Below are 24,903 nucleotides of genomic sequence, written 5' to 3'. Positions count from 1 at the left end.
AATTTGCTGATGAAATCAGCTTATCACAAATAAATAGGACTGATAAAAAATGTTCACTTTCGTAAAGCATGGTGGAAATTTGGGTGGAGGAAATTAGATGTGAGTGATGTTAAAATGTTATGCACTTTTCACTTTTTTTGTTTCAAGTATGTACATGACTAAATATTTACATTTAATTTTATTTTTAGGTGAGCTACATATACTCAAATCTTCTTGTGTTCCTAACAGTAATAATTAAGAAATTATTCTTCCATAGCCAAATTTTCAGAATGGGAATAAAGTCTCAATTAAAAAAAAAAAAGCTGGGGACATCATCTATTCTGAGATACAGAATGCTCAGTTCTATTATAGAGGTAGAATCTGGCCACACAATTCTAAAGTTGTAAGATTCTATTTTAATGCAATGGATAAATATAATAAATTTGGTATTTCAGGGAAAAAAGAATTGAATCTACACCCCAAATAAATAATCATTTTACAACTGTTGATGTAATGACTGGTTTCCAGTCAGTTTCTTCTGAAAAAATGAAGTTTATTTGTTAATACTACACCAAATCAAACATTTCCGTCAGCTTGTCAGTAAAGGATTTATCATTTTATGGATTTTTTTAAAAAAATTATTTGTTAATTTTTTAATGCAATGACATCATAGAGCAGCAATAGGTTGACTCTGTTCTGTGTTCTATCCATTCATTCATGGATAGATTCTGTCAGCAATGAAAACAGAAGGAAAGAATTTATTAGATTTCTCTTCAATTTAGCCTTTAAATTACTACATTTTATACAATATTCTATATAGTTATCCTCTCAACCAACGACCAAGCAACTTCCCTGATCATTTTAAATATACTTGTGTTTCTATTTTGTTGTCCATTTTAATATTCCCCCCCATTTTTATTGTTTGCATTCCTTTTATTAAAATAATAAATGCACTGAACACAATGTAATTGACTTCTGACATGGCATTGTATCAGAGGAATGTTGTTTAACAACTTTCAGTAACAAATAAAACTATTTTCTTAAATATTATTAAAAACATTATTCAGGGGTGCTTAAAATGTTTGCGAACCCTATTAATTTTTTAATATTTCTGCAAAAATATTACTTAAAACTTGATCAGTTCTCCACACAAATCCTAAAACTAGATAAAGCGAATCCAGTTAGACAACTGAGTGAAAACCATTATACATGTTAAATTATTCATTGAGGAAAATGATCCAAAGCTGCATATTTGCATGAGGCCTTTGGAATTGCTTCAAAATATTTGGAATTTTGAAATTTGTATAATGTAATTTCAACATGGCTGCTGTATGGGTATGACTAATGGCAAAATACTCATCAGATTGTTTGGGATTTCTCTCTTTATCATTTTCTAGCATTACTTCTGTATCCCCTCCTTCTACGTTTGTCTTTTTTTTTTGCAGTGAAAAAAAAAGTATTTTTCCCACTTCAATTTTTAATATTCTTTTTGTCCATAATGGGGCCCATAAATGTTCTAGAAAATAAAAATGATGTCTTAGGCAGGTGCTTTGCGTTTTCCTTTTTTTTTTCTTAACAACTGAAAAAATGTTGGGACTGATAATGTGGAGGTTATCAAGAAAAAAAAAAAAACCTCAGGCATTATATTGGATGACCCAGCAATCATGTATAAAGTGATAGTCAAGTGGTAAAATTACATATTCATTTCATGGTTCTCCAATTATGTGGATAGATGGAGACAAAAATGTAGAGTCTGTTAGTGGCTCTGAAGTAGTTAATTATATTACAATACTGAATTTACCCATTTGGTTCTGTAAATTGTAACTTGTCTTAAAGCATTCTTACTCTGAGATATTGTTGCAGCCAATCCAAATCCTGAGTGGGTATTAACGACTAACTAATTATGCAAGCAGCATATATTCGAATTGTTATATTTTTTAAAAAATTGCCTGAATGCCTTCAGCGTGAATTTACATTTACTAATAAAATGTTTTACAGGTTTATTCAGATCTATAATACATTTTGTTCTCTGGTGGTTATGTTCGGGTTGATAGAAATGCCAGCATAATTGGCTGAGGACAATTTTTATAATCTGATCATATTAATGAGAAAGAAAGAGAATACTACAGTATCTTCTTAATACAAATGTACCGCCATTAGAGTGTTCACAGTGATTGAAATGTCAGTGGAGGTCATGAGAAGAAATTTGTGAAATTTTGTTCTAGAAATAACTACTGAACTGTCCAAAGAAAATGCAAATGCTTTTTTAGTAGCTAAACGTTCATTAATCATACAGTTTTAATGTTATATAGTTCTATTTATCATCTGTGTGAGTATTCAGAATATGTTTTTGATTCTTTATGAACATAAGATTACTGTGCTAAGATGCAGAATGGAGCCCATATTTTCCTGCTTTTTCTTTTATCGTAGTGCATAGTGAGCTGGTGTACCAAACATGATGGGGAATTCATGCAACTGAATAATAACATTTAGAATACAGATGCTGGCCTTTTGTTTATGCTTTTCTTGGGGAAAGAGATAAGAGTTTTTAGAAAGACATGATGGGCATCCCTTTACTCAGGGAAATTGACTCAGTCTTTTGCTATTGCTTTTGATATTACAAGCAGGAAGGAGGACAATTATTTTTCTTGAATGAGATAATCTAGATTTTAATACCAAGTTATAGTTTATTAGATGAAGTTGCTTTAGGCAAGAGCCTTGATAGTACAGGGGTTTAGTGCACCCTGTTATTAACACAGCTGCCTGCAATTTCTGCTGGTTCGAATCTCTCCAAGGCTCAAGGTTGACTCAGCCTTCCATCCTTTCTAAGGTAGGTGAAATGAGGACCCAGTTTGTGGGGGCAATAAGCTGACTTTGTATAAAATATACAAAAGAATGAAGGCTATTGCTTAACGCATTGTAAGCCGCCCTGAGTCTCCGGAGAAGGGCGGCATATAAATCAAATTAAAAAAAAAAAATGATTACAAAACAGCATCTGAAATTATATGCTAAAGCCATTATATTTTTATATAAAAATGTTTTGGGGACACTGAAATGCCCTTGTAGCATTTAATATTCCATATCACTTTTTATACTTTTATTTCTTCTCTATAAGAAAGTCTCTTAAATACCCTTATGAAATATTGTGTCATTGGAATTTTTCAAACTCCTTCCCAGTTATAAATCACAATATTACATGACCACATTGCTTAACAACAGCAATCCTCTCATTGCTATTGTTAAGCAAAGAATATGATCTGTTAAGCGAGCATCTCACAACTTGCTGCTGCCTTCCAAACTAACGTTGGTGGGGGAAGCCTGCAGGAAATGGCAAGTCCCAGGTGCCTTGCTGTTGCAGAGTAAGAGAGAGTGAGGGGTGTGCGGGTGACCAGAGATCATAGAAGAGCTTGGAGTGGCTGCTGCAGGGTGGAGGTTGGGGATGAGTGACCAGGGAACCACGACATGAGTATAGCAAACTTCAGAAAGTTGTGTGGATAAGGGAGACTTACCCAAGCAACTTGTAATCTTCCCAGCTGGCTTCCTCATTGACTTTGCTTATAAGAAGCCACCAGGAAAGATTGCTAATCATGATCATGTGACTATGGTACACTGCAACCGTCATAACAGCAAGCCAGTTGCCTAATACCCAGATTGTAGTGGTACTGGAACAACCAGAACTCCAATGACTGGTTGTAGATACCACTTTTCCTACACTGTTATAACTTCAAATACTTGCCGAATGAGTGATCATTAACCGAGGACTACCTATACTATCTGTAAGACATTGAACTGCTTCCACCAAATAAACACTGTGTGGCATTTAGAAGCTGTACCATTTATATAGAATACTGCTCAGATAAGGAATTGATGTCACCAGAGACAAGCTTATAAAATGAACTAAAGAGATTTATGAAGGGAACTACTTACATAAGGAAATAAATCATAGCTTTACTAAATATGCTTAGGTACTGTCCAATTAATCATTCTTGCTAAAGGAGTGCCTGCTTTCAAAATTTATTATTTGTGTGTATAAAATTTTGATTAAGATAAGAATTTTGATTGTAATAGTAAATGTAATAGTAAAACCTAATATAAATTAAACTTAAAGGAAAAAATAAAATAGCAATAAAAAGTTCAAGAAAAAAGAAAAGGAAGAATGTATTAGTAATAAAAAAGATAATAAAGAAATTACTTCCAACCTTCATCACAAATATAAATTTAATAACTCTTACCCTCTCTATTATTATAAATATTTATCTCTCCCACCTGTATCCTATCTCTTTTCTTGATAGGGGGCTCAAGACTCCAGGCATGGGATTCACTCTGTCTTCTAGCTCTACAGACTGGATTGTAATTGGAAGAGACGTCCCTCCGGTGGCCCTCCCAGTTTCAACTCAGTCTCGAGCTGATTCAGACATAGGCTTAGGAAATTCTAGATATAAATGAAATTATTGGTTTGTTAGTAAGGAAAGTACAATTGGAATACACATGGCCGCGGTGTTTTTGCGGGATTGGCGCGGAGCAGCTGACAGGTGGTTGGAGCCTTTGCAGCTACGGAGGCTAATTCAGCCATTTTGAGGCTCCGGAACGGTGGAGAACCGACAGAGGAGCAAGGATCAAGCCAGAGCCCCGGAAAAAGCGGCGAATTACCCCAGTGAACTGTGGAGGAGATAAATGATAGTGTGGGGATGCCAGCTAGTCACGAGGCCATTCGACGGCCGCACAGATCCAATTTCTGGCTGTTCAGGCACAAGGGCGTGCAGAAAAGCCTCCGGGGTGGGCAGAAAGACCCAGGTTCACTGCGGCTTAGGCGCGGCTGACATTTGGGTGCAAAACAGTGGTCAGAGCCATTGGGAGCAACAGCAGTGGCCATTTTGTTCTCCCTTTGCATGGTTTTGCAGCCATCAAATTTAAAAAGTAATGGCTGGCAGAAGGACCTGGTTTCCAGCCCTCAGGCAAGGCTCAGCATTGGGAGAAGGCAGATCAGACCCCAGGATTGGCATGGTAGGGGACTCGGAAGGGTTCCTGCTGTGAGACCCACGTCTTAAATTTAGGAGCGTGAAGGCATTTGCCTAAACCCGCTCAGGAGCCTTAAAGCCCCAGCCCGGATACTGGGAATGATACTGGGAGAGTGGCTGGTTCTGGCCAGTATTTGCCAATTTCACCTGTTCAGTGTAGGTTAGCTGCTGCAGCACTTGAAGAGAGCCTGGCGATCGTCCATTCTGCTCATTGACACCAAAGTAAGGGACTTGTGCATTACTGATGCCTTTCCCAATTGCTGAGATAGACAACTTTCAGCTACGGGCACTTGGCATTAAGGAAAGTAAAATTCAGTTTAATGGCAACGATGGAGCCAATTGATAATGGAGTTGAGTGAGGGATCTCATTCCCACGGAACTAAGGGACAAGGCTCCTAACGCAGCCATCATAGATCTAAGACAGGAAGCAAGGCAACTGTGGCAAAATCAAAGGTGGGCCCATGTCTATCAGAAAGCCTTCTAAGGCACAGGAAAAGGCTGAACAGCATCTGCACAAGGCTTTAGAGAAGCAGGTTGAGAAGGGAAACAGCATCTGCACAAGGCTTTAGAGAAGCAGGTTGAGAAAGGATCCAAAGTGACCGAGAAGCCCAAACACATCACTCCTCAGGGGGTTGTAGAGGCCTGGATAGGATATGGGCAACAGGTGGTGACCACAGTCTTAGATAGGAATTTGTTGGGGGGAACTGGGCATGTCCACTGGGATCAGGGCATCGAGATCGTTGTCTCCGCTACGAGTGGGTACAGAGGCATATAGGGTGGCGACCGATTCCCCAATTTGCTCTGTAGCCCCAAGGGAGACAATGGAGCAACACTCCGGAGGCAGAGCTACTTATACATCAGACATGGTCCAGAGATGGTACTGCGCAGTTTCCAAGCCAGCAGGCAACAGCATATACAGTCAGTGGTAAGGCCAGAGGCACCAATTCAGAACATTTCTCTGCATCTACCAGAACAGGGAGTGAGGCGGTCTCAGCAGAGTGATTCTTCTTCCACCTCTGCTTCTTTGGTCTCACCTTCTGAGTCCGATGAATATCGGTCCTTCAAGGAAGGGCAAATGGAGCAGGAGCTGTCGGAGGAGGAGGGCCTATCACTGGAACAGCCCGTCTTCAGGGGATTGTTCCACCCCCACTTGTTTAAGGCTCTCACATTGAAAGCAAAGGCCTCAACTAAGTTGGAAACTGCAGACACAAAGCCATGGGGGCCCCCGGATGAGCAGGACCCGGCTGACCTATTATTTGCAGAACCAGCTACGGAAACAGATGCAATTCCTGCACCCCCATTATTTTTGGATATGATCCAGAGGCAGTGGGCTTCGCCGGGATTGCATCCAAACACGTCTTCATATGAATGTAGATATTACAATGCGACACCTATCGCCAACCTTATCGAGACGCTTTGATAGTAGACCCACGACCTCCTTCAGGCGGTCTTATTTTCGTCCCTATGCGGGCTCAAATTTCAACCATACCCAGAGAGGGTTCCCTCAGGGGCAAGGATATCAGCCAGCATAGTATCACCAGACAGGCCAGGGGTCCTCTGACAGAAACAGAACCCGCCCCACGAATAAGCTGCCTTTTCGCGGAGGAAGCAATTGCCCCTTTCATCGATTCTGCTGACTTCAGAGATAGGGCTCCCATTGGTGGTCGACTAGGTCTGTACGTGGACCAATGGGAGTGAACAACCACAGACGCATGGGTAAGGGAGACCATAACATCCGGTCTATCCCAAGAATTTCTCGTATCCCCCCTCAAGGGTTTTTGTCCACTGCCTCGTATCACAGGACACAGCCAAGAGAAACATCATGGACATTCAGCATTTCATATAGAACAACAAAAGTACAGATATTACTCCATGCTATTTGTAATACAGAAGGCCTTGTGGGAGGCTGTGACCGATTTTCAATTTAAAGAGCCTGAACAAATTTCTGAGATACTGGAGGTTCAGGATGCATTCTCTACAATCAATCTTGGAGAATGTACAAAATGGAGACTTTTTGACCTCCATAGATCTCATGGAGGCATATTTACATGCCCCGATTTCTTCACATCACAGGCAGTACCTGAGATTTTGCTACAATGGCAAAATTTCCAATATCGTGCCTTCCTGTTCGGTCTGGCATCAGTGCCCCGAGTGTTCATAAAGATATTGGCAGCACTGGGGGCTTGGCTCAGGGCCAGGCTGGTCCGGGTTCATGCTTACCTGGACGGCATTTTGATCCAATCAACATCTTATGCACTTATACGGGATCTGATAGCGCAGATTCACACCAGCAGAGCAGTGTCATTAGACTTACTCTCAACTCTATTGGGCAATATGATTTCTTGCATCAATGTAGTACCTTGAGCGAGGCTCCACGCTCGTCCTCTGCAGTGGTTCTTACTACCGTTTCAGAGGATGGGACGGGGCAGTTCCCTTACCAGAGTTCAGGTACCAACAGAAGTGTGGACTTCCTTCACCTCGTGGAAGTCCAGTCGCATGGAAGCGGGCTGTTATTTCAGGGACTAGGAATGTCTGGTGGTCACAACAGACACCAGTCTTGAGGGCTGGGGAGCCCATTGTGAGAACTTAGTAACACAGGGGACGTAGTCATCAACAGAGTCACGTCGGAGCATCAATTGACTAGAATTGAGGGCAGCACGCTTGGCTCTCCAGAAATTCAAAGCCTGGATTGTGAGTTCTCACGTGCTCCTGTTGACCGACAACATAGCTGCCAAGCCGTCAGCTGGGGCAGAACATCAGGATTAAAGGCAGACTTATCTGACATTTTCAAACTTGTTATTCCAAAGGTCTCTAATAGCTTACAAGTAGTTAACGTGCAATTTCTGAAAGTAATTAGATAGTGAGATTTGTGAAGTTAGTGCCCTTTAAAAGTCTTTGTTGTGGTTGTGAACAGAATAGCTTATCTTCTCCTAGTACTCAAACTGGTGGAAAACCACTTTCCACAGTCTCCTCATGAAGAGCAGTTGTATGGAGTACATGTGGGTAATCACCATTTTTCTTTGTCCAGAGAGGTAACAAGGAACTAGTCTACTCACCAGTTCTTTGGTATTCGCTGTGGTCATTAGCTCTGTTTTTGCAGAGCAGTTTTCTGTTCACCATACCTTCCCTTGAAACCTGCTTTCAAAGTTTGTTTCATAAAATTGGGGATTTACTTAGAATGTATTGAGGCCAAAAAAACGCAGAACAAAGTCTTGTGCAAGACCAGAAGTGCTCTCATATAGTGTGGATTTCACTGTTATTTGCAGTTGGTAAATGTTAAGAATACCTTGAAGAATATTAGATACATAAGTTCTTAATATCTTTTCCTCCTCAGGTCATATTTTCCAAACTTTCTACCCAGGCATTCACTCCCATCTAAGAACTGCAGTTGTGGAACTGTCCCCCTGTATCTCAAAATTTGTATAGTTATTGTCTTAGCAGCTAGTTATTAAGCAGTTAATCCTTTTTATTAGATCTCCCTTCCTGAATACTCTTACCTCTTTCAAGGTATTCTCACCACCACATTTCATTAAAATATTTTGTTACATTAATGATGTTTTGCCTTATAAGTTTATGAAAAATGCAAGAATACCTGTTTTTCTTTAAACATCATTATGCCAGGAAGATAGTATCATATATTGGAATGATAGTTTACAATGTTCTAACAACTACTCAAAAATATTTTAGTTATTCTGAATGTTTAAATCAGTTTTGAGATGAAATGGGGCTCAGACCCCAGAGAAAGGCTTTTTTTAAAAAGGGGGCTATAACATGTAATATGTAAAATTGCAGAAAAAATTATGAGTATGATGCAACTCTCCTTTAAGTATCACTGTTGCATCTTAAAATACTCTGTATCATTTCCTGTGTGGCTTGTAGAAAAAGTTTAGCCAAAAAAACCATATCCGTCTGCTAATTATCTGAAAACTGAAACAGTTGGATATATTTATTGTGAACCTGGTTGAATCAACTACTTACTTTAAAATAATACATAAGTACATATGGCATTTTCATGCTGATTTAAACTTGAAGCATGGTATTTTTAAATTCATTAAATTTGAATTTATTAAAGCTATATGATTTGCCTAAATTTGATTTTTTTTAAAAAGCAGCAACCAAATCAGTATCCAGCCTTCCTGAAAAATAGTGTTTTTCTGTTGATAAGAATATAGGTTGTGAAAAGTTAGACTTGCCAGCATCTCAACATTAATTCTTGCCTTCAGATCTTAATATATATCCCAGAAATTATTTCAGAAATGGCAAAATTAATTAGAGAAATAAGAAAACATTGAAGGAAAAGGCTTTTGAAACAATTTTAGTGCAAAATTATAACAACTGGGTCAATACTAAAAGCTTGGAGATATTTAAGCTTTCTAACCCAGCAGGTTTCATGACAAACTAAACAACCTTATGCCTCCTTGAGTCATAATTTCAGAGATATCTCCTTACCTCAACAGAGAAATGGAATGATCAAGAGTGGGCAAAAAAAGCAGTGGGAGCAGGAGTGATTCCTGACTTCCTGCCGACTTCCCCATTGATTTTCCTTAAGGAAAGGAAAATCTGGCAAACCACATCAGAAACCCCTTCTCAGCAGGCAGGCTAGTGTTGCTGAGTGGGGGAGGGAGGGACTGCAAGACTGTTTGAGAAACTGTCACAGAACTTTGAAATTAAAGATCACGTGACTGTAGTAGCAGCTCAGCAGGGTAGGAGTAACCAGAACTTCACAAATTCATTCCTTTGGAAATTGTGGGTCCAAATTTTGGAGACATTCTGTAAATTAGCTCATTTGAGATGCCTAGGTTCAAAATTCCACCCATAATTAGCGTGTGGCAAGATGAGCGGATAATACATTTTACAAATAAATGAAATAAAAATTCGTGCCTATGATTGATGCAGGTCCTGACAATAAGAGTTTTTATGGTATATAGTTAATAGCTATAAACAAATATACTCAACTGTCCTGCATACTAAAGGTTTATGAGCTATGGTGGCACACTGGTTAGAATGCAGTATTGCAGGCTAATTCTGCTGACTGTCAGGCAGTGGTGGGTTTCAAATTTTTTTACTACCGGTCCTGTGGGCGTGGCTTGGTGGGTATGGCAGGGGAAGGATACGGCAAAATCTCCATTTCCTCCTGATCAGCAGGGACTTGGGAGGCCAAGAATAGATGGGGGCGGGTCCAGTCAGAATTTTTACTATTGGTTCTCCGAACTACTCAAAATTTCTGCTACTGGTTCTCCAGAACTGGTCAAAGCCTGCTGAAACCCAGCTCTGCTGCCAGGGGTTTGATCCTCACCGGCTCAAGTTTGACTCAGCCTGCCATCCTTCCAAGGTCAGTAAAATGAGGACCCAGATTGTTGGGGGCAGTATTCTGGCTCTGTAAACCGCTTAGAGACGGCTGTAAAGCGCTGTGAAGTGGTATATAAGTCTAAGTGTTATTGCTATTTACTCAATTAATGGAATACTTGGTTGAGTTAGGGAGTATCTGAAGGTCCTAACATCTGTTTGTTTCCAAATAAGAGAAGGAATGAGAAGGAATTGTAGCAGAGGACAAAATGGAGTGAGGAAAAAATGATTCAATATTAAATGCGTTTGCATTTAACAAACATTATGTATGTTTGTTTAAAATTCTTGTATAATATTACGTTGAGAGAGACAGAGACAGAGAATGAGAATGAATACAAGAAAGATAAATAAGGAATGAAAAGGAAGAAGGGAATTCCCATTCTATACTTCTTATTTCACCTCCTTTCCCTATCAAGGATTCAACAGATGCAGTTAGTTTGCCTTTTCCTGAATTAGGCATAACTAACATGTGGATGTCGTAGCCAAAATGAAGGTTTAGAAACATCTGGCATGAATGGCTGTTGTGATTAATTCATTCATTTTGGACTCAACCTTGTTTATCTAAACAGAAATATTTATAAATCTTCTGCACATGTTATCCATTTCCTGTTATACAAAATCACTGACTTGCACGCTTAGCAATGTGCTGAGATCTCAGATGCTTGATACCAGGAAAAAAAATTGCATTTTGCCATAAACCCTTTAGAGGATGACCAGATTTAGCAAATAGAATTTGACAAGAATAATCTCCTGATCTGGTTTTCAGGTATTAGACGATTATCTAATTATTGTTAGACAATATGTCTGATATAGGCAATATCAGAATTTTGATTTTTTTTTTTATTGAAAGGCATGCTTGCTTGCAAGATTAAAAAAAACTTTTGTAAAAATATTTCTAAAATCAAGTTTAAAATGTCAGTATAAACCAATGGTGGGTTACTCCCGGTCCGGTCCAGTTCTATAGAACCAGTAGTAAAACCGGTGGGAAGCTCCGCCCACCTGCCACAACATCATCATGGGTGATAAGGGCTTTTCTTACTGCAAATTGACATAAAACTTCATGAAGCATAATAAGTAATATAAATCAAAATAACAAATGTCACATTTTTATAGTTGATATTAAAATGGATGAGATGATTCTGTACTTACATAGTTTTCACTGTTAATGAATTTTATTTAAGCTATGGAAATAGATAACTACTTAAATACCTCAATTTAATATATTAAAGGCCAGGATGGATAAAAATCAATGATTTTTTTTTAAATGATTTTTTTTTAAAAAAATGATTTTTTAAATAGGATTTTTAAAATTTAAATTGGATTTTTTTTATTTTTATCAAATCTATTTTAATAAAATGCTTTTGGAGTAAAAATCTATCTAAAGATAGTTTTCTATTTAAGACACATTAATAATTTAGTTTATTCAGCATGAAATGGAGCTTAGTTATATAGCATGAAATTGTATATTCTGCAATATTTACACTTTTGGTAAACTCATTCAATGAATCCAAGCTCTGCAAGCTGAGATAACTTGCACTGCATTGATGCATTCACACTATTTAACAGTAACCATGAGATAAATCATAAAACAAAGTTCAGGAATATTCCTTTATCCAATTGTTTTGCAAATTTATGTACAAACTGCATGATTGTTTGAAGAGAAATGCATCTGTACCACTAGGCTCTAAGTGTGAGAAGGAAGGGCAAACAGTAAAAATGAAAGTGAAACCTTAGCAGCTTATAAATATAATATTAAAGAGTACCTGTCATTTCAGATCCAACATGATTTTCTAAATGTTGTCCCAAAAAATTTTGGTATGGCGATTCCTTGGTTTCACCATATTTCAAATGCCTTTTTCATGAGATAGGACAGTGATGGCTAACTTTTTTGGTGCCAAGTGCCCAAAGCACACGCACCCCCAAAATGCAATGCGAGCGCCCCTGTGCATGTGTCCTGCTCCCCCATGCATGTGTGTGCGTCCTCCGTACATGCATCCCACCCCCCTCACCCGTTTTTGGCTTCCAGGTTGGTGCAGGAGGCCTTCCAGGCCCAAAATGGGACAGAGGGGTGCGCATGTGCATGAATTCCCCAAATGCAATGTGAGTGCCCGCGCACATGTGCCCCACTGCGCATGGCACACACGTCATGTGCATGTGCCCCCTTCCCGCACATGTGTGGCAGAGACCTGAAGACCAGCTGGCTGGTGGGAGGCGTGCGCATATGCACGGTGGACCTCGGCTGGGTTTCATAGGTGCCATAGGTTTGCCATCATGGAGATAAGATTTTACCTTTGAGTATTTATTTGCTACTCTGCAGTTTTAAAATAGTCTGTTTTCCTTTTCTTGTCTCCTTCCCCCCCCCCTCCCCCAAGTATAGTATAGTCTTACATTTGGGAGCATTTTGCTTTGTGATTTATTGTCTTATTCTTATATTTTACCTGTCTTAGGTATTAATACATTTTAGTTGGTGTTTGTATTTGAAATACTTAGTTTAGTATAGTTATAGGTTACTCTGAATATGAGATCGAGATAAAACAATTCAAATAAATATTCTAAATTATATGTTATTTTAGAAGACATAGTAATATAGTTTCTATGGGTGTAAGTGTGTAAGTGATAAATTCAATCAGTAAAATATAAATTTCAATAATATTTGTGAAATAAATTACAAGTTATTATTACAGTGAATCCATGGTCAGTTTACACATAAAAGTCAGGATTTTAGCATATCTTGATTGAAACAAGCTTGCTGTGAAATGTCATTTGATTGTACTTGCTTAATTTTTTCTGCTGGCAGGAATGGTCAAGCATACCAGAACACCTGTTTGCTACTTCTTTAGAGTTACATGCACACTAGGACTTTTTATTCCACTTAATTTAGAGGGAGGAATTTTTCTCAACTTTTTTTGCAAATGTAACACAAAGCAAACCACAAATAAGATTTCCTGGAGTATTTAGCAATTCCTGTAGCAGGGAACAAGTGGCACAACTTACATAGTGTGCATTAAATAACTTCAGCATATTGTTACATATGTATCAAGATATTGGTGTAATTGTTCTATCACTTTAGACATTTTCATCTGAAACTGGAAGTGATGATAATATAATATGATGTTTAGCAAGTAAATGAGAATATTCTCTCAAGTTTATATATATTGGTAATTTACCTTTTTGAAAAAAAATATAGTTACAAAAATTAACATATACTAGAAATGGAATTGGAATTTACACATTGTTTCATGTATGATATTTTTTCTTACATTAAACATATGTAATGTTTTCCCACAAGTACAAGGTTTGCTTTGTTTAGATCAATCCAGGTGTTGATCCTTGATTATGACAGGAATTGGCTGAATAGCTTGTCACCCAAGCCTAACATGGGCTGAGAGACTGATTGGCCTAAAGTTCCCCAGCAAAACTCAACCCTAAGTGGCTGGGCTAAAATTCTCAGCCCCCTCCTAAGCATACCGATCCTCTGCAAATTCATTGGCGACATACATTTTGCTCTCTGAGTTTATGGGGACCTAACCCTAACCCAAAGTGGGTTTACGCTCCAAAGTGATTTTCCCAGGTATTTAACTTGGACAGGTAGAAAAAATGAGCTGAAAAATTGAGACCCCTCCTAAGCTTATCAATACGTCGCAAATATATTGGCGACCTCTGTTTTGCTCTCTGCGTTTTCCCTAACCCTAAGTGGGTTTTCCCGCCATTGGGATTTTCTCATGGATTTAACATGGACATGTAGAAAAGGTGGGGCTGAAAAACTGAGCACCTCCTAAGCATACCAACGCGCTGCAATTTCATTGGCAACATTCATGTTACTCTCCAAGTTCATGGGGATCTAACCAGGGGTGGGTTCTACTTACCTTTACTACCGGTTTGCAATGGGATCACGTGGGCGGGGTCTCCTGCCGGTTTTACTACCAGGTCTTGCGAACCAGTCCGAACCGGGGGCAACCCACCACTGGACCTAACCGTAAGTGGGTTTACCCTCCAATGAGATTTCCCCATGTTTTTAACATGGACAGGTAGAAAAGCTGGGCTCAAAAAGTCATCCCCCTCCTAAGCATACCATTGCACTGTGAATTCATTGATGCCATCCATTTTGCTCTCCAAATTTTAGGAACCTAGCCCAGTGGTGAAATTCAATTTTTTTACTATCGGTTCTGTGGGCGTGTCAGGGGGAAGGATACTGCAAAATTTCCATTCCCACCCCACTCCAGGGGAAGGATACTGCAAAATCTTCATTCCCAGTCCCCATTCTGAAGCCAGCCAGAGGTGGTATTTGTCGGTTCTCTGAACTACTCAAAATTTCCGCTACCGGTTCTTCAGAACCTGTCAGAACCTGCTGAATTTCACCCATGATTTAACCCTAACATTTAGTTGGTTTTTCCTCCAATGCGATTTTTCAATATTTTTAACAGGGATATGTAGAAAAGTTGGGCTGAAAAACTCAACCCCTCCTAACCATAGCAATGCATTGCCAATTCATTGGCAACATTCATTTTGTTCTCTGAGTTCATGGGGACGTAACCCTAACTATAAGTGAGTTTACCCTCACTTCATGCCTATGGTGGGGTTATACTATTCTGGTTTCTGGCCTGATGCCTTAACCACTAGCTGAACCAAACTGGCTTTCTGTCTAATGTATAAATATGTGTAGTGTAAATATAATAGTTAATGTCACACGTTACTGCAGCTCTTTTCATGCTGTGTATAATTCTGGCTATGATATTAATTTTAAAATATTTTTTAAAATACTAGTTAAGATATTAATTAAATTACTTCGAATATTAAATTTAATTATATTTTCAGAACATATAGTATGAAATTCTTAAATAGAAGAATGTTCCTTATGCTGTGAACACCTTTTGTGCCCAATGTAATCTTAAAGCCAAAGGACTTGAATGCAGTTCTCAGTCCCAGATATGAGGTGGGAGCCTGGTATAAGAATAAAAAATATTCCATTTTTTTTTAGGTACAGTACAAGTGAGGACAAAGTGAGATCAGAGCAGATTTTCTGAGTTTTTGCTGAAATGAGTATTAATATAGATCAATGACCTTTTCGGTGCCGAGTGCCGGAACTTGAGCACACGCACTGGAATCTTCTGGGTTCCATTGCCCGCATGCATGCCAGATCAGCTGTCTGGCGTGCATGTGTGCAATGGAATCCAGAAGAGCAGTTGGTGATGGTGCGCGTGCCCACAGAGAGGGCTTTGCGTGCCACCTCTGGCATGCATGCCATAGGTTAGCCATCACAGATATAGATGGTTTTGAAGTAGTTCTTCACCCCATCCCCTGCAAGATCAGTTGTGGATACTCATTATTTTTTAAATGGCCTTATTCTTAATGTTTTATTTTCCTTATTTTACAGTTGTCCGTATTTATCTGAGAAGATTACACCTGCAATTCCTGCAGTTGGAGCAATTCTGTTCTTTTTTGTTATGGGGACCTTGCTACGTACTAGTTTCAGTGATCCTGGAGTCCTGCCTCGTGCAACACCAGAAGAAGCAGCAGATCTAGAAAGGCAAATAGGTAACACAGAAGGTCTGTTGCAGTCTCTCTTTTCTCATTTTATTTCCCTCTCTTAAATGCCAGTTAAGCCCACATTTTAGCAGATTTTCTAATAATTCTCATCAATTTAACTTACTATTTTTACTTTCAGATATTCATGACTCTGTTACTTTAAATCTCTCTAAATTTTCTGTTACAGATAGTCCTTGATTTATGACCACAATTGAGCTTAAAATTTCTAAGTGAGATATTTGTTAAGTGAATTTTGCTCCATTTTACTACCTTTCTCACCATCACTGTTAAGTGAATCACTGGTGTTTAAATTAGTGACCCAGTGAAGTGAATCTGGCTTCCTCATTGACTTTGCTGGGCAGAGGTGATCGCATGATCCCTGGACACTGCAGCTGTCATAAATATGAGTCAGTTGCCAAGCATCTGAATTTTGATCTTGTGACCATGGGGATGCTACAACAGACATAAATGTGAAAAATGGTCATAAGTCGCTTTTTTCAGTGCAGTTATAACTTTGAATGGTCACTAAACAGACTGTTGTAAATCAAGGACTTCCTGTACTTTATGCAAAATCTACATCTAACTTAAATCATCAACTAAGTTAATTTTACAATGTGAGCATTTTATATAGCCCTAAAATGTTTTATACTATTGCCTTATTATGTAGTAGACACTGATCACAGATAATACATTTGATTTAAATGACAAGATAAATTGGTAAAAAAATGATTTCAGTGTCTCCTTTACAGCAATCAAAAGGTTTAATGTATAGTTTAGTTTTAAAAATGAAGCTTTATATATGATTATATATATATGCTGCTTTTGCATAGATGTTGGAGCAAGTTGAAAATAATTTTTTGATTCCAGATAGCATGTCAAAATATTGGAATGTGAGATAAGTCAGGGACTAAAATAATATATGTATCTAAAATATGACATGGTTTTTTAAAATAATGTGGCATGAAGAAAGCCTGTTTGAGTAGTAATAAAGGCATCAGGTTGGAAATTGAGAGTTTGACTAGTTCTGCCTTGGCACAAAGCTAATCGGATGATCTTGGGGGAATGTGTGAATGACCTTGGGGGACAGGGAAATGATGCTGCATAAGAAACAATCAGACAAGTGTGGGAGGAGCCCCCAGTGGATTAACAGTCAGAGGAAGAAATTTAGGAAGGATTCGTCTTAATTGTTCAAATGGTTTGGAACAATATATCAAGGACAATATCAAAAGTGATATAGGGTAATAGAAAAGCATTCATGAGAAGAATTGGAATGCTTATCAAATGGTCCAACAGTGAACAGGGAGTAAAAGAAAATTGTGTGATATTTTTTGCTGTTTACTGTAGTTATGGATGAATGATAAAGAATACATTTTGCAATGTTGGTTGGGCACATGAACATGTATGTGCTTTTGTGTATAGGTGATGCCATGTTGTTGCCTGACAACATAAATGATTTGTAGCAAGTGTTAGATCATACAATGCAACAAGTAGTAAGAATCTGAAAATTAAAGATCAAGGTATTATGTTTTATTTTTAAAAAATGAAGTGAATGAATGCAAGTTAAACAAATGAATTTGAAATTAATATTGTACCTTACTGAAATGTTTACTAAAATGTTAGGAGAAAAGTAGCAATCTATTTAAAGAATGAATATTGGTTGAAAGAAGTGAAAATGGCTATATGTAAGAAAGTCCTTCTATCAACTTTACGTTAGAGAAATAAAAATTGAGTAGGTAAGCAGAAACAAAAAGAGAATGCAAGTGAATGTAGAAGAACAATGATAGATCAAGTTGAATTAAATATGATGGAAGAGTAAAGGGGTTGAAAAAAGGTATGGTTATAAGAAGCAAAAGATTCTATAAAAATATTTTGGGGGGGGAACAGAAGGGTAATATATTAATTTGTTTTTGGATGTACTGAAAGCAAAGATAAAAACAAAAAGGCATGGAAAAGCATAGTGAATGATGTGGGTGTAAACTTAATTTAATTAGATTTTTCCCCTTTTTACTTCCTGCCTTTAACCTCTTTTCTAGTACATTTTAATCTTTCTTTACATTTGGAATAACACTGTTTACCCTGAAATAGAATAGCAAGATGGGTATGTATCATCCTGTTATTTATTAGATCACAGCTGAGTATATACTCAGCAAAATCCTTTTAAGCTTCACTGCCATTTCATTCTTTATACAATTTCATGCCCTAAATAAATAGTGTTTCATGCAATTATCTGAGATCTTGGAAAAATAACAGTTTGGTCAGCATGGCGATGATACTAGATAAAACTCTCAAACAGTTATTTATGAAGAAAGTAAGCGAGCATTGAGAAAAGAATGCACTGCCAGGTACAGGTTGAATAGCTTTCATTTCAGCGGTGAAATCCACTTACCTTCGCTATTGGTTAGGGAATGGGAGTGAGCGGGAGCATGCACATGCTATACACGTACGCACACTATGTACGTGCGTGCTATGCACGCACACACGCCTCTTCTGTGGATGCGCAGAGGGTCAAAAACGGGATGTAATGACGCCCTGGCGGAACCTCCTGCCACCAGCGCTACCAGTTTGCACGAGCTGGATAGATCCGGCCGGATTTCACCGCTGTTTCATTTCCTTTTATGTTTCATGAATGACACACATTTTATCCTACATTTGAACTAGCATCTACCACTTTTTACAGAAGTAGAATAAGCAATTATTACTCCATACTTTTTGGGAATATCAAAATAACATTACATTCCTTCTTTAATTTGCTTCTTCAGTCTTGATTCTCACAACTCTATGGACATGTTTAATTAAAACTGATACAGCAAGTATCATGACCTGATACAGCAAGTATCATTTTCGTCTTCCCACACTCCACCCACACTTACTGGAAACGATTTCGTGTTCCTTAGATGATCCAAACAAAGTGAGTGCTATGCTTTATTTGAATGATCTGAACATGTCCATAATATAGTAAACATTCCCTTATTCAGGCTGTAAATAATAAAAGTACAGATTGAAACTTGGAAATTGAGGTTATTAGGAAGAAATGCTTTGTAGTGAAAGTGTCTATCTTGCATCTGTTCTTTTAAATTTTAAAACGAATTGACATTAGACTGCATTAGAGGAGAATGGAAAAAAACATATTGTTTTCTTGGCTAACAGCAGCGGTTAAAGCTAAAGTGGGTTTAGTTTTTGTCCATTGTACAATTTTGAGGGTAGGAAGAGGCACAAAGAGGTCTGAACATTTTTCAGCTGCATACTGATAGGATTTATCAAAGGGCAGTGTTAAGAGTGAAATTTGGAGAATTTAGCCAATACCTTGCTATAAATGTGTGATATAATATGATTGAGCTCATATTGGTTCCTGATAAACTTCTGGATGCAATTTAGTGTGCTTGTTTTTATGCATAAAGCCATTTGTGGCTTGGTGCTAATTGATTCCAGGACTGCAAATATCAGCTAAAATTGACCTTACTAATAAAGTGATCTCAGGAAAAACAAGTACTTGTTCCCCACTTCGGTGAAATTAATTGGGGAGAGAGGAGGTGGAGCTAGAAGGCAGTTGTAGTTTTCACGGGCAGTGCCTGTTCTTCAGAATAGCCTTCTGGCAGAAATCAGAAATTTTTGAAATGTTATTGTCGTGATTGGTTGAGGGGTCTTTTTATTTGTTTATATTTTAATTATATGTATTGGGGATATTTGCACTGAAATATAAATTAATTGATTATCAAACACTTAATATCATTAGGGATATTCAGGATATGTCGGAATATGTCAAGCTTATTCTAATGGTAAATTGCTAAAGTTGCATCTTGTCCACTAGTTGCTTGTTGAGTTATCGATTGATTGAATTGTTTTTTTCTTCCTTTTTAAAAAAATCTCTCATTATATACAGAACCAAAATAAGATAGCTGTCTTACTGTGCAAATAATTTGATATTTTACCAATTATCTATAATGGAATGAGAGAATGATTGTGGAAGATAGAGGGGGAGTCACAACTGACTAATGGGCAGAGAAAGAAACTTGGAAAGGATCTGCCCTAACTAATCTGTTTTACTAATCTGTAAAAAGAAACAGCAGGACATTTGTACTTTCAGATTTGCAAGATTATGTTAATGTAGCCTTGTAATAAAGTAGAATTAGCTCTTTGTATAGTGTTTCCCCGTCTGGTCTACCTGGGAGACTTATTTAAGAATTACAAGTTTAATCGACTGATAGGTTTTGACACATAATGATTTAATCATTGATAAAACCTTCATTATGGTCACTGATCAAAATTCTGTGACTTAACAAATAATTTTAAAAATTAGACAGTTTCTTTTTATAAATAAAATCAAGACAACAAATTATAACTGGGTCATTGAGGTAGTCATGTGTGCCTAGTTTTACAGACTTTATAACATAATTTAGACATATTGAAGGAAACAGATTTTCACTGGTCTGATAAAAAAAATAACTAAGCATAAATCAGAATTGAATTATTCACCAGATAAGGAGTTAGAAAATTGGGCCCTTACATTGTGATATATAGTGCAATATAATAAGAATGAGATTGTTTGGATACTTCTCCACAAGAATCTCTGATAAAAAATATTTTTATCTCTGAAATAATTTTTGTTTTTCTATCTGCTTTCAAGAACAACTGCTGAGAAGAAGCTGAAACGTCAAAATGCTAGTATTTTTCAGAAGTTTAGAGACAGTTATTTGGTTTAATTTTAAATATTTTGGCAGCCTAAAAAAAGAGACTACTCAAGATCTGTTCTTGGATAGTACTTCAAAATCTCTAGCATGTTGCTTGAATGCAGAAGTGTTTGATCATAGCCCTTTATTAGATGGATGAGAATCCATTCTTGCAAGTTTTACAGTTTTTCCATATTGATTTAGAATTGTCTGCAATGAGCAGCCTGAATGTTCTAAAAAAAACCACCCCATAATTAATCAGTGGAGAAAAAAACAATAACTAGCAAGGAATAATGTAACTGTTTTTATTGTAATTAAACTTCCCCTCCCTCCTAAATACTTTGTACCACGTTCCAGAGGGGCAAAAAAAGCTATATGGTCCCACCTAATTACCAAACAAAAGTTGGATATGCATTCTCAGTTAATTAAAGTTTTAATGCTGCAGGGACAAGTAGTGCATCTCTGATGAAATGGAAAGATTATACAGATGATATTGATTTTTGTGCATTTTGGATTACATAGTTTTGGTATGCATTGCATTTGGTACAGCTATGAAAAACCAATTCCAAATATTTAAATATTTTGGCTTGCTTTGGTGATTTAGCATTCTTGTTTGCTTTGCAAAAATTAAGCTCCTTATTTTAGTATAGGTTAATTTCAAGCGCAGATTAATAAGCGGCTGGGGCACTTAGAGCTTATTTTCACCCAAATGACGTCTGCAAATATAAGCACTACATCATAAAATACTAATTGCCTACAATAAGATTGCAATGTATTTGTTGGCTAGTTTTGGAGTATGATGCGCTTTAAATTATTTTGGCTACAACAGGGTTGATGTTTAAATTGAAGAGGAAAGGAGCCAAAATGCATCCTTGTCTACAGTGCTAAATTTTAATAACACAGTCTTTGCATTATGCTGGATCTTGTTCTATGATTTACAACAAACATTAGTTGAAATCTGTAAACTTAGATCCTACACACACACACACACACACACACACACACACACACACACACACACACACCAGTTTGCTCTGTCCTGTTCCAGTGAAAAGGACCTGTTTCTATCTAAGAGCAATTTACCTGCTTTCCTGGAATAGCCTCTCAAACCTGGTAATGTAATTCATAAAAACAGAGTCTTTGGCCTGGTATTCTTTCCTGAGGTATTCCATGAGAGGACTGCCAAAGTTTTAGGAAAAACAAAACCAAAAATTATTCAGAATTTCCAGTGGACAGCATTGACAAAGAAAATAGTTCCTGGATCACCAGTAGCATGAGAGAATACTCATTCCTTGTTGTTAGGATCATCCGGGGCAAAGGTGGGCAACTATGGCCCTTTTATGACTTGTGGACTTCAATTCCCAGAATTTCTGAGCTAACAGTTGCCCACCCCGATCTGGGGGAGGGGATAATAAGTCAAGAGGGGGCCCTTCAAAGAAAGGGCATTGGCTTACCTGAACGCCCGTTCTGAGGGTCGAGGGGCCAGTGGTCATGAGTGAGTGGGTTAACTGCTCTGATCTAGCAGGATCGAGTCTGACAGTTGAGAAGCTCCTCCTCCTGTTGCTGCTTCCCAGCTTTCGGACGAGGTATGATATGACAGACGACGCACCCGCTGATCTAGAAAGAAGGAGAGGAGAAACCGGCAAAAACGGACCGGCGGAAAGAAGGGCGGGGATGACCACTGGCCCCTCGACCCTCAGAACGGGCGTTCAGGTAAGCCAACACCCTTTCTAAGTGAGCGAGGGGCCAATGGTCATGAGTGGGACATGCCAAAGCCCATGGCCTAGAGGGAGGGACCCACCCGGGATGTGGAAGCCTGATCTGCACACACTTGTTGAAGTACCCGGCAGCCAAAGGCTGCCTCCGCTGAAGCAAAGCTATCGATCTTATAATGGCGGATAAATGGGGAAGGAGATGTCCAGGTGGCTGCTTGGCAGACGTCCAGAAGGGAGGCCTGCATGGCCCAGACCGCTGAAGTGGAAGCACTCTGGGTAGAGTGGGCCATCAGACGCCTAGGGATTGGAAGTGACTGGGCCTCATAGGCCGAGGCGATAGACGCCCGGATCCAACGACCCACTGTAGACAATGAAACCTTGAGCCCCAACGTGGAAGACTGAAAGGAAACGAAAAGGGCTTCCGACCTACGGAAAGAGGAGGTCCGCCGCAGATAAATACGCAGGGCCCTGCGGACACCTAAGGAGTGCCAGATTCGCTCCCGAGGATGGGAGGGATGGGGACAAAAATTTGGAAGCACGAGCTCCTGGGCTCGGTGAAACGGTGTATTCACTTTGGGAATGAAGGTGGGGTCCAAGCATAGGACCACCCTGTCTAGGTGGAATACGCAGAGGTCGGCCCTGATGGAAAGGGCCGCCAACTCCAAAATCCTGCGGGTGGAGGTGATGGCAATCAAAAAGGAGACCTTATAGGAGAGATACCGTAAGCCCACCGTATGGAGAGGTTCGAAGGGAGCCCGTGTAAGGGCCGATAGAACCTTCGGTAAGTCCCAGGAGGGGAACCTGTGGACCGGGGAAGGACGGAGATTCGTCGCGAAGAATCGAAGGAGGGGGCGGTCGGCCAGGGAACCCCGAGAGCCCCAACAGAGAATGGTAGAGAGGGCGGCCACTTGCTTGCGTAAAGTGTTGGGAGCTAGTCCCGCGTCCAACCCATTTTGGAGGAAAATCAGTACCTGTTCGGTGGAGGCCAGAGTAGGCTCCTGGCCCCATGACTCATACCAAGTCGCAAAGGAACGCCACGTGGCACCATAAATCCGGATCGTGGCCGGCCGGCGTGCAGCGAGGATGGTATCAACAAACCGAGCCATGGAGTCTGGCATCTGTGGTTAGGACTAGGAGGTTGGATTCCCTGAAGTCCCGCCCTTTGAGAAGGGCTGGGGACGACCACCAGTGAAGAGACTGGTGGACGAGGGGGGGGAAGGAGAACCATCCGGCTGAAGGCCGATAAGCGGCACTTCTGATGCAGGAGAAGAAACCACTGCAGAGCCCTGCAGTGGAGACGGGCCCATGGCACAATGCCGATGCATGATACCATCTTTCCCAGGAGTTGGGAAAGCATCGCCAGGGAGACGGGTCTCTCTGGAACAACAGACTTGACCAGAGACCGCAGGCTGGCCAGACGCTCCTGGGAGAAATAGACCCTGCTCTCGACCGTATCGATAATTGCCCCGAGATGTTGGCTGCGGGTCGATGGTACCAGGTGGCTCTTGGCATGGTTGATTGAGAAGCCATGAGCTGTCAGAACCCGGAGGATGGTGTCCAGGTCCTGGTGCGCAAGGGCCTCCAAGCTCGACTGGATGAGAAGGTCGTCCAGATAAAACGATGCGGACCGGTCGGGTTCGGAGGTGAGCCCGCAAGGGCGGCCATCAATTTCCTTGGGGGCCGAGGAAAGACCGAATGGGAGTGCGCAATACTGGTAATGGTGACCCGCATGACAAAACCGGAGGAATTTGATGTAAGCTGGATGAATGGGGATATGCAGGTAAGCCTCCGTCAAGTCAATTGATGAGAGGAGGTCCCCAACCCTTATACCCTCCAGGATAGATTGGAGGGACTGCATCTTGAACCGCCGGTAAACAACCCAGCGGTTCAAGGACTTGAGGTCCAGAATGGCTCTCCAGCCCCCCGAGGATTTCTGAACGACGAACAGGCGGGAATAAAAGCCTTGTCCGTGCTGCTCCTGTGGTACCGGTTCGATGGCCCGAATTTCCAAAAGATGTTGTATGGCTGCTACCAGCAGGAGCCGTTTCGACTGATCCCGAGAAAGGGGGCATCGGAGAAACCTGTCGGGAGGAGTGGAGAGGAATTCTAGGGAGAGGCCCCACCTGACCGTCTCCCGGACCCAAGCGTCCATTGTTATCGCCTCCCATTGGCCGGCAAAGAGAGCCAGGCGGCCCCCAATGGGAGGGATGGACATACAGTCAGCGTGACCTGCGGAAGGGGCGTCCGCGGCCACCTCAGAATGGGCGCTTGAAGTTCCCTCTCTGGGATTGGGAGCCCTGACGGTCTGGGAGTTGGGAACGGTGCGGGAAGGCCCTGGGGGGGGGGGCCGAGCCCCTGAGTAGGATGAATCAAAGGGATGAAAGGAACGAAAAGGAGCAGCGGCAGGGCGCTGCTCTGACCTGCGGGAGACATTAGGCAAGATACACCTCTTGTCCTTTGATTCTATCAATAAAGGTTTAAGAGGGGCTCCAAACAGAGAAGAACCATCAAAGGGGGAAGTGGCAAGGCGCCACTTTGATTTGGCATCTGCCTGCCAATTGCGGAGCCAAAGTAAGCGGCGAGAGGTCACAGATGACCCAATCACCTTTGCAGCAAAACAGGAACAATTTAAAGTGGTGTCAGCGGAAAACT

General features: G+C 40.0%; 1 protein-coding gene across 2 annotated transcripts in view; it reads left to right on the top strand.

Annotated features, from left to right (window-relative positions):
• ZDHHC14 (zinc finger DHHC-type palmitoyltransferase 14) overlaps nt 1-24,903 on the top strand; it is a 61,161-nt gene that overhangs the window by 10,290 nt on the left and 25,968 nt on the right. For both annotated transcript variants that reach the window (XM_070951672.1, XM_070951681.1), the window contains exon 2: nt 15,718-15,890. In XM_070951672.1, coding sequence (XP_070807773.1) covers nt 15,718-15,890 — 173 coding nt within the window. The remainder of the gene's footprint in view (nt 1-15,717; nt 15,891-24,903) is intronic.

The sequence above is a fragment of the Pituophis catenifer genome, unplaced genomic scaffold, assembly GCF_029215685.1.
Source record: "Pituophis catenifer annectens isolate HBS135680 unplaced genomic scaffold, rPitCat1.0.hap2 SCAF_1, whole genome shotgun sequence".
In the NCBI taxonomy this organism is placed as follows: Eukaryota; Metazoa; Chordata; class Lepidosauria; order Squamata; family Colubridae; genus Pituophis; species Pituophis catenifer.
The sequence above is the reverse complement of the archived record's forward strand: the minus strand, read 5'-3'. Positions and strand labels throughout refer to the sequence as shown.